This window comes from Maniola hyperantus, chromosome 10 (genome assembly GCF_902806685.2).
Source record: "Maniola hyperantus chromosome 10, iAphHyp1.2, whole genome shotgun sequence".
Lineage (NCBI taxonomy): Eukaryota > Metazoa > Arthropoda > Insecta > Lepidoptera > Nymphalidae > Maniola > Maniola hyperantus.
The window spans coordinates 14,973,516-14,984,541 of NC_048545.1; the positions used below are offsets into that span (position 1 = coordinate 14,973,516).

General features: G+C 38.9%; 1 protein-coding gene across 1 annotated transcript in view; it reads right to left on the bottom strand.

The window, feature by feature from the left end:
- The window catches only part of LOC117985683 (uncharacterized), a 28,021-nt gene extending 17,371 nt beyond the window's left edge, over window positions 1-10,650 (bottom strand). Inside the window, exons 1-3 of the mRNA XM_034972445.2 lie at window positions 10,512-10,650; window positions 5,575-5,995; window positions 4,933-5,129 (exon numbers count right to left, since the gene is read on the bottom strand). Coding sequence (XP_034828336.1) covers window positions 4,933-5,129; window positions 5,575-5,995; window positions 10,512-10,526 — 633 coding nt within the window. The 5' untranslated portion in view covers window positions 10,527-10,650. The remainder of the gene's footprint in view (window positions 1-4,932; window positions 5,130-5,574; window positions 5,996-10,511) is intronic.
- Window positions 10,651-11,026: the final 376 nt, after the last annotated feature.

Sequence of the window (11,026 nt, forward strand, 5' to 3'; positions counted from 1 at the left end):
AGGGTCCAACGCAATCTCTGCATGGAGCCAGTAGCGTGCAGGTCGTAGAGGCATAAATGCACTGCTTACCCCAGTTGTAAGCTATTTATCATTATGACCATATTTTTCATTATGACCTGCCAGTAAACAGGTTCCTACCTAGCTAATGCCTACCCTGGCTTCAAACCCTGTGCACGCCACTGCATGGAGCATAGTGATGAGTTGCACTTCAGTTGGTGAACGCCAAGGATAAATATTATACCTTCAAGGATGGCGATTGGCGCTCTCTGAATAAAGCATTGTGTGGTTGTGATTCTGGTCGTTATGCAAACAAACAGGCTTTCACGCGGATGGCGTTAAATGATTACAACCATTTACTTCTGTATTGAACCGCTATCGATCGAAAATCTTCTCTATATATAAAAATGAATCGCTAAAGTGTTGCTGATCGCAAATCTCGAGAACAGCTGAACCGATTTCGCTAATTATTTTTTATAATATTCCTTGAAGTACGAGGATGGTTCTTACGGAGAGAAAAATAATCGACTGTTAGGCGGTACGAAGTTCGCCGGTGGCCCTACCGCGGTTGTTTGACAGCTACAATGTATCTCTGATTGGTTAATGATCGGTCACTATTGGCCACAATGCATTGTTGCAAGAAGAATCGTAAAAATTCAGCCAATCAGAACAATTGAGATTGTAATAATGATTGATGCAGGTTTTAGACAATCGCCCTACTGGTCAGCTTGTATAAGTCCAGCGAGGCAACTGCGACTACCGGGGAAATGCAACCAATCTAATTATCTTGCATATAATATGTTAGTTATGAAGATAATTACATTGGATGTATTATGTATAACAGGTTTTTTACACAAGAAATTAAATTACAATGTTTGAAATTTCCCAAACGCAAATAATTAATTTCAGACCTCAGTCAACTTAATTTAAAGAGGCGTGTGTCTTGTATTTTCCAATTTATTGAATTCTATAATATTATAATTTCTTCGAATTTTCACGGTTATTAAAATCGCAATTGCACGGATATTACTCAATAGGAAACCAATAATGTACTTAATTAAATTGTCAATAACAAAAAAGTTAGATTGTATATCAAATAAATAATTATATAAATTGAACAATAATGTCATGCCTAATAGGTACAGCTCTGTGATAGATATCTAGACTTACAGCCGCACTCAGAGTCGCTAATCGTTACTTAAGATTGAGTTAAAACGAGACAGATTTATATAAGAGATATAGCTCTGTCTCGTTTTAACTAAACTTAAGTAACAATTAAGCGACTCTGAGTACCTACGGCTGTTAAACATAGATATTTATAAACCTAGACTAAAAAGATAGGTTTTATAGACTTAAGATATGTTTTAAACCCGGAACCTCTTACTGCGTGATATTTACTCGTAATAAAAAGGAAAGGTCGATTTTTTTTACAAAATAACTGACAGATAGAAACACGATATTTTTATGACTTTTTTGCCCAATTATAGACAGATATTATATCATACGTACCCGGCAAAATCCAACCACTTTCGCTTCCTCGTTAATTTGATTAACTAGGTAGGTAAGTAGGTATAGTACGCGACAGGTCGAGATGGCAATCGGGCTAGGGACGCCTCGCTCACCCGCTCAGCACCCGTACTAACCCGGTCACAAAATATTACTGACTCGGTGCGGGATAGCGCGGGTGACGTGCGGGTGTGCGGGGCGTCCCCCCGCCTCATACCTTAATTGCCATTTCGACCTGTCGCGATACTTCATCATCATCATGATCAACCAATCGCCGGCTCACTACCGAGCACGGGTCTCCTCTCAGAGTGAGAAGGGTTTTGACCATACCACGCTGGCCATGTGCGGATTGGTAGCACACCTTTGAGAATATTATGGAGAACTCTCAGGCATGCAGGTTTCTTCACGATGTTTTCCTTCACCGTTAAAGCACGTGATATTTAATTACTTAAAACGCACTAACTCCGAAAAGTTAGAGGTGCGTGCCCGGGATTCAACCCCCGACCTCCGATTAGAAGACGGACGTCTTAACCACTAGGCTATCACAGCTTAACAACAATACATACCTAATAGATTTTGATAAAAACATGGTGTGTTGTTGGTTAGTAAAGTTTTTTTTGCGATTGCCTACTTACCTATTGAGCCTGACAAGAAAACCCGCCGGTGACTAAATAAAAGGAGCTATTTTAAGAATTAATCTAGGCCATTGTAAAATCAGTTCTTAAATAAAATAGATTAGATTATATAGATTAAGTGCATTAACTCCGAAAAATTAGAGGTGCTCGGAATCGAACCCCCGACCTCCCTTAGTCTTAACCGCTAGGCTATCACCACTCAGAGTTACTTATTAACCGGCTTCCAAAAAGAAGGTGGTTCTCAATTCGGCCCGTTTTTTAAATAGGTACACCGATTTCGAGATTTCTGAACCGATTTGCAAATTTTTTATGGTCTCGAAAGGAAAAACGTACCCCTACAGGATTACTTCGTTGTCTGTCTGTCTGTTTTAATGAACAGCAAAAGTTTCCGTGATGGTCCCATATTCAATTTCAAAGTTGATGCCTACTAAATTTTTCCGGCCTTGGATACTAGTTTTTTAGGTCAATGTATTATTATTAGAATAAAACTTAAAGCTAGCGTTATCTAATTACTATATATACCTACTTGGATAAGATCTTTTTGTGTATGTAAGTCCAATTTACGTTTACAATTCATACATGGCTGCATTAATTATAATATCATGACTAATTACTGATTTCCACGTTACCCGCCAACTTTCTACAATTACCTACCAGTTTTACTTCAAGTATTAAATTGATAGTATCATAACCTACGCGATACACATGCATTGTTACTGTGCATTGTGAGAAAAATAAATATAACAATTATATTATTATATCAATTGTTATGAAAACAACTGTGATGCTTATCTAGATACTAATTAAAGATACGTATCTTTTAAACCGTATCGAATAAAATAAAATAAAAATAGTTTTGCTACCTGCTAAAGATTATCGAAATTTGATAATCTAGCGTTTTGATTAAAAAAAAGTCTCGCTTAACTTCGTCTGAGTAGTTTTGTGGGTACATGGAACATTTATGGTTCTTACTCTTTGTAAGATTATTAGAAATTTTAAAAAGTTGAAAATTAGATTTATTTATCCCGTGGGAAGTGGGAACTCTTTGACTTTCCGGAATGAAAAGTAGCCTATGTCGTCCCCGGGATGTACCTTTTTTTTTAATTTTCTCGTGAGGAAAATCCATCATGAATACCACCGGCCACGGGGGTGTACAGTGGTTATGTCGGACTCCTACCGACTAAACACCTCACTAAGTTCCACCCCACCGCTAACGACGGAGCACAGGGGACCAACAACGCCTCGTTACTCCGCCAGCGGATGTCCGCCGCAGCAGACCCAGCACTGGGGCACTACGTGTCCCCAAACACCATTAGAGGCATGCCGGAACCACAGCACGCCAACCAACCCGAGGACCACACTGTGAGCGACGGACCGCCCCGTGTCCATCATCCACGGATCCTCACGAGGGCTAGGGCTCGCGGGGAGGGCCATTCCCTCTCCACGTTCCCTATCCTCGACATCTCCCTCGCCCGTCACCAAACTAGACAGGCGAGAGACCGGTGGGGCAGCCAGTGTTTAGATGGGTGATGAAACACTCACCACCAATCACCCACCACAGCCACACCCTCCGCTCCTGGGGCTATGCCCCATGGGTGCGTCTACTGCGCCATCTGTTCACTCAGAGGGACGCGCGGACAACACCCCCTCCCTGCCAGGTCAATTAGCCATGGCTAACAATATCCCATGAAGAGAAATTGTTAACCATGTTGCCAGGGTACACCAACCCAAGCGCTGCTCTTCCCCCTGAAGAGACTCGCAACACTCAGGCACACGGGGAGGTTACCTAGCTGCCCCCCCCCCCCCCCCCGAGATGTACCTAAGCTAACTCTATACCTTTCGCCAAAAGGTAAAGCGGATGAGCCGTGAAAAGCTTGCAGACAGACAGAGAGATACACTTGAGAATTTATATTACTTTGGATTAGGTTATCCTCGGGCTGTAATCATCTTGTATGAAGGATTAGCTCTATCGAAGACAATGTAGAGACTGTTCTGACATTTAGTTGCAAAATAAGGATAAGCTTAGTTTGTAAAAGTCATGGCTGCAACAATGTTTTGACTGAATTATAATATACCTACCGACTTATCATCAGATCATGAGATTGTTCTGGCATATTAGAATAATGCACTAGATTAAAATACGTTATGAAAAAGCATGCAAAATACAGAACAAAATATTTCGCAACCAAAGCACTGGTGTTTCAAAGCAATTTCATAATTACTACCCATAAGACGTTGGTTTGTCCTTCAATCACGTCGCATCGGAGCAACGTGAGTCGACGGAATGTGTGAGTGACATTTCTATCCCGGAACATCAAAGAGTTCCCACGGGATTTTTAAAAACCTAAATCCCCGCGTACCAATTCGCGGGCATCTCGGGGGGCAATGTTCTCCTAAGGGCGGCTCGGACATCTCGGGGGGCAATGTTCTCCTAAGGGCGGCTCGGACCACGGCTTAGGATGACGCAGTTGGGCTGGGACTATTGGTTAGTCCACGTCCGGGTGAGACGTTAGAAATCGGGGAGCTCGTCTTCGCCGGCGAAAACGCTATAATAACGTATCCAACCCGGTAGGTTCCTTAGGTTAGGTTCCCCGTAGTTAGGTTCTTACTTAGGAACGGAAACGTTTAAGTGCGGAAACTAGCCCAGAATGAAGAAGAAGAAGAAGAAGAACGTATCCAACGAGAGGTGCTTAAACTCTCTTTGCATTTTCAGTCGTCCTTATAGCGCGTAATGTTATGAGGAGTAGGACAGCTCGTGTGCTATTCGTAAAATAATTAACTTATAGTTACTCACATGGACACCGTAGGAGAAGCTGTAATGTGGGTTAGGGTCGAACTGATTGTCCACCCTAGACTCGTGACCCTGGAATCCCCTCGTGAACTGCGCAACGCTGACTGGAATGCCCTTGGCTGACTGAATATTCTGGTAACTGTATCCATCATTCAGTCTCTCTTTTTGGTAATTTTGTGGTACGTCGTTTAGCTGAAAACCTGAAAAACAAGTTTTTGAATGTACCATTTATACAAGGTGTAACCAGACCCCTAGCAAAAACGAAGACTGATGATTACTGATATGATACCACAAAAATTCCTATATTTTGTAAAAGTTCACGATATATCTTCTATAATATAAAAATGAATCACTAAATGTGTTGCTCATCGCAAATCTCGAGAACAGCTGAACCGATTTCGCTAATTCTTTTTTTATAATATTCCTTGAAGTACCTACGCGGATGGTTCTTATGGAGAGAATTTTTTTAAAAATTGCCTGAAAAAGAATCGACTGAGGCGGTACGGAGTTCACCGCAGCTAGTTGCAAATAAAACATCTGACTGACGCTATACGCAGACACATTTTAGCATTAATAATATTAGTATGGATTGTTTCTTTCCACATAAATACCTCTCTATCATTAACATAATATAATAATACATACCTTTTAGGTCCAACAATCCGTAATTGCTATCAGAAACTTGGAAAGTCTGCTTATTTGGTTTATTAAACAGATTTAGAGATGGCACCGACTGTTTCGTATATGCATTGTACTCAACAGCATTTGGGAATGGTCGCTTAGGGCTGCTATAGACGAATTGATTTGGGTTCCGTAGTCTCAAGGTATTTATAGCTTTTTCTCTTTCATGTTGCGGTAGTGTTGTATTAGGGTCATCTAGGTAGTTGATTAGGGCGTCTTCTAAGGTTCTGTAGGTTTTGTAGGCGTATTCTTTCCCTTTGGCCCCCGGGCCGGTGTCGTCGTACTTGTTCTCGATGGCAAATCTGATTTGAGATTCGGAAGCTGCAGAACGGTGTTGTCTTGACGTGTAAGAGTTTGCGGTTGCGATGAGAGATAGTGCTAGTACCTGAAAAATACGGTTCATCAGATTTTTTTTTATTTTTTTTATTTCGACTTAATGAAAAGTGAACATTTTACACCACACTTTTAGACCAAAGCACTTGATAAAAACTGAGACTGGTGTAGTCGGTGCTAGGGCTGACAAAGATCATTGACCTCACACGATTTATATATTTTTTAGGTAGGTACATACATACTTATTAGTTAACCTTTCATACAAAACATTTATACAAAACATTAATTAATGTTTCGTATAAATTATAATGTAGGTATGTAAGGTTTTAGACTTTACTATGTGTAAGGATCTGAGAACCATCTCAACTCTAACTTTTCGGAGTTAAGTATGTGCATTTTAAGAAATTAATTATCACATGATTTAACGGTGAAGGAAAACATCGTAAGGAACCCGGGTAGAGAGTTCTCCATAATGTTCTCAAATGTGTGTGATGTCTGCTAATCCGCAATAAGCCTGCGTGGTGGACTAAACCTAAGGACTCTGATATTAATAAAATTATAACAACTCCTTCTAGAGGTTAAGTTTAACTGCACATCTTCATAATAAGACCTAAGGCACATTTTTTTTTAAATGTGTGTCCGCTTTTTGTCCTCCAACATTATGATCGGAGACCTTTTATAGCTGACATGGCTTGCTTTCTTGTTTTTTGCCTTGCTCTGTTGGATGAGAATGAACAGCTTGTTCATGTTTTGTTGTTTTTGAGTTTTTTTGCTATAAGTCACATTACCTGGCTAGACTCCTTGAGATATAAGAATTTTCTCTCCTTTCATAATAGATGTTGTGCCATACAAATAGAAAGTGTATTTTAATAGGATTAGGCTTATTAGCATCTATTGATGCTCTAGACTCTAGAGGCCAAAGTTATGCAACAACCATAACTACTACGATTGACTATATTTATAACTAGCTAATGCTGACGACTTCGTCCACGTGGAGATAAATTTCAAACCCCCACTTAACCCACTTGGGGGTGGAATTTTGAAAAATTGTTTCTTAGTGGATACCTAGTGTTTACAAAGAACACACCCTCCAAATTTCATGTCTCTAGGGCCAGCGGTTTAGGATGTGCGTTGATATATAAGTTAGTCAGAAAGTCAGGACTTTGAATTTTATATATACAGATTTCTTGTGCTAAGATAATATAAGTTAGATAGATATCCGTGACGTGGACCCTAAAAAAGTGACAGACAAACAATTTTTAATATAATTTAGCGTTTGGGAGTGATCGGAAATTTACTTTTAAAATTTGTCTGTCTCGCTTATATTTTGACTAGCTTATGCCCGTGACTTCATCCGCATGGACTACATAAATTTCAAATCCCTGTTTTACTCCTTTAGGGATTGAATTTTAAAAATCCTTTCTTAGCGGATGTCTGTGTCATAACTTATAATAGGTACTTAGTCTAATTGCATGCCCTGCCCGATGCGTCCAGTGGTAGTTTGAGCTGTGCGTTGATAGATCAGTCAGTCAAACAGCTTTTCCTTTATATATTTAGACTTTAAAAAAAGGCACACCAATTTGTTTACTTTTCAAAGACGGTAAAAATTAATATTAAAAACTCGTCCGAAACCGATGTATATATACGTAAATGTACAAAATGTAGGTTAGATACATAAGTAAAATACCGGCCGCCACTTGCTTAGTTAGTGTGTTTTCGGATCATGTATCACTTTAATTACTGTGCCGGTCACTTGCCGTCAGAATCTGCCATTGCCACACGCGGAATGTGGAGTATGAAAATGAAAATGAAAATGAAAATCTTTTTTATTCGTATAAACTTTTACAAGTGCTTACGAATAGTCGGATGCATCTACCACTGGTTCGGAATGCCTTTCGTGCCGAGAAGAACCAGCAAGAAACTCGGCAGTTGCTCTTTTCAAATATTTGATATAGGTACAAAATTATGAGAAGTGAATCACAGTTATCGTAATTATTTATTTTATTACGTTTGGGTCTCTTTACTCTCATCCCACGCTAAAACAGGGGCATGCAAAAAAGAAGTTTGAGCTGTCGGCCTTTAGAATGACATTTCGGCTTTGTAGAGCGTTGTCTCTGTCACTCATACCTATATGACGTTTTGTCGGTCTCAACGACAGAGAACACTCTCTACAAATCTGCTGGCTTCTAAAGGTCGATGTACATTACTTTCTGCCGCGTAGGTTTGACGACCTCCCTGGCGCAGTCGCGAGCGCTGTGGTCTTATTAGTGGGAGGTCCCGGGTTCGATTCCTGGCAGGGGTTTGGAATTTTATAATTTCTAAATTTCTGGACTGGTCTGGTGGGAGGCTTCGGCCGTGGCTAGTTACCACCCTACCGGCAAAGCCGTGCCGCCAAGCGATGTAGCGTTCCGGTACGATGCCGTGTAGAAACCAAAGGGGTACGGGTTTAATAAAAACTGCCATATCCCTTCCAGGTTAGCCCGCTATCATCTTAGACTGCATCATCACTTACCATCAGGTGAGATTGCAGTCAAGGGCTAACTTGTATCTGAATAAAAAAAAAAAAAAAGGTACCGTACTCGATATTATGGCAGGCTACCTACGCGATACTGCGGCGGCGGCATAACAAATTGCTGTGGTCAACCACAGAAAGCCCAAACTGTGTTATTTGAGGCCTCGCGTCGTTATTTTTTTCAATAATCAATAATCATTTATTTATTTGCATAGATTGAGGTAGGTACAATAGGTGTTATGTTTCTGGGTATGGTAGCTACAATCTGCTACGGAGTGGCATGCAAAATAACTTATTATTCTAATTTACATTATTAAAATTCTTATAATATAATTCCCGTTGACCTAGAATCATGAAATTCGGCAGGTAGGTAGGTCTTATAGCTGACATTCGGGGAAAAATCTGAAAACCGCGAATTTACATGTGAGTGAGGTTACATCACAAAAATTAAATTGTGGTCATAAACTAATAATTAGTACTTTCAATTTTCGAAGTAAGATAACTGTATCAAGTGGGGTATCATATGAAAGGTCTTCACCTGTGCATTCTAAAACAGATTTTTCTTTATTTTTATGCATCATAGTTTTTGAATTATCGTACAAAATGTCTAAAAAATACGACTGTAGTACGGAACCCTCGTTGCGTGAGCCTGACTCGCACTTGGCCGGTTTTTCAATAGGACTGCAAATTGCAATCACACCAAACAGAATATGATACAGTATTATAAGGTGGAGCGCGCCTGCCAAGAACGTGCCAATATTATCTACATATAGGGTAAAACGGAAAAATACAGAACGGGGCATAAAAAGAAACATTTTCCTTTTTCTGTGCAAATCCAAAAATGTATGATATTTGTTGTTGGTATTTATAAAAGTAATTCTATAATAATATTATGTTGCAGAATGAAACTAGTTTCCAACGTAATAATTATGTAAAACTGAATACAAACCAGTTCCGAACAACTTACCACACGAATCATAACTTTCTTTTTGGCTTATTTAAGTACAATCAAGTGGGCAGGTATCTAGATGCATATTTTTGCATTTCATCATCATCATCATCATCATCATCAACCCATTGCTGGCTCACTACAGAGTACGAGTCTTCTCTCAGAATGAGAAGGGGTTTGACCATAGTCTACCACGCTGGCCAAGTGCGGATTGGCAGACTTCACACACCTTTGAGAATATTGTGCAGGTTTCCTCACGATGTTTTCTGATATTTACTTAATTACTTAAAGCGCACATAACTCCGAAAAGTTAGAGGTGCGTGCCCGGGCTTGAACCCCCTACCTCCGAATTTGATATATTCAATCAAAATAATACATTAAATAATATTAATCACGAAAACTTAACTAAAATAATCACAAAATTGTTATTATTTTCCTACTAAACAAAGATTCATGGAAGGTATGTAGATAATTGACATCACGATGAATTTTAATTTGTGTAATATTATATTCAAGTGAATTTTAATTAACGTAATTATTAACATAATGTATCCGTTGTTACAGTAAATAATTACCATCTTTAATAATATAATTAATCATACACACACACTATAACAATTCAACAAAATAAGTGTGTGTAGTATTATTTTATCTAAAAGTTATCTACCTATTTAAGATTTAATAGAAAGACCGCAATTAATTTTTTGACTAAATTTTTTACTAACTTTCTTCATCTCTAGTATGTGCTTTCCTCTGTATTAATATAAACTAAATTAATGTAAATATAGAAACTAGAAACAAGGAATAGAAAAAAATATTTTTGTGTTGTGTTGTTCACTGACTTCTGTTTCATAAAGCTTCGTGAAACTCAACGAAAACCTGGCTCACTGAAACCTGTATCATAAAAACTTAATGAAAATATAACGTGCTAAGAATTACCTAATATCTTACACATCAGATAAACCAATTTTTATAATAGCTATGTGTCATTTTTTAAACAAAAATTAGCGCGAAAACTTAAAAAAAATATCAAGATTTTCGTCCATTGATTGCTTTTACCGTGCCTAAATTGAAATTTAAAAAATAAAAGGAAAATTGCCAACTTACTACAACTTGCCACATGGTTAAAAAAATTAAATCACAGATAAAAAATTTAGACACAACACACGCGCGAACATAAAATGTAAAAAAAAACGTTTGTTATTCGACACAGCCAACCGCACCAACGTTGCTACGCGAGTGGCCGTCGTGGGCCAGAGCAAACAATACTTGTTTTACTTTTAACTTTTGAATCAGCTGTCTACTACACTGATAAGTAGGAAATTAGATTGGTATGCTAATGATAGCCTAGTGGTTAGGAGGTAGGACGTTCACCGCCTATTCAGGAGATCGGGGGTGGCATCTAGCACGCATCTCAAGTTTTCGGAGTCATGTGGGTTTTACTTTTAAGTAAACGGTGAGAGAAAACATTGTGAGGAAACCTGCATGCCTGGGAGTTCTCCATAATATTCTCAAAGTTGTGTGAAGTCGGCCAATCATAGGTTACTGAGAGTGCTTTGTAGTGAGCCGGCGATGGGTTGATCATGTACCTAATAATCTAGATGAAAAGAAAAAGATAATAA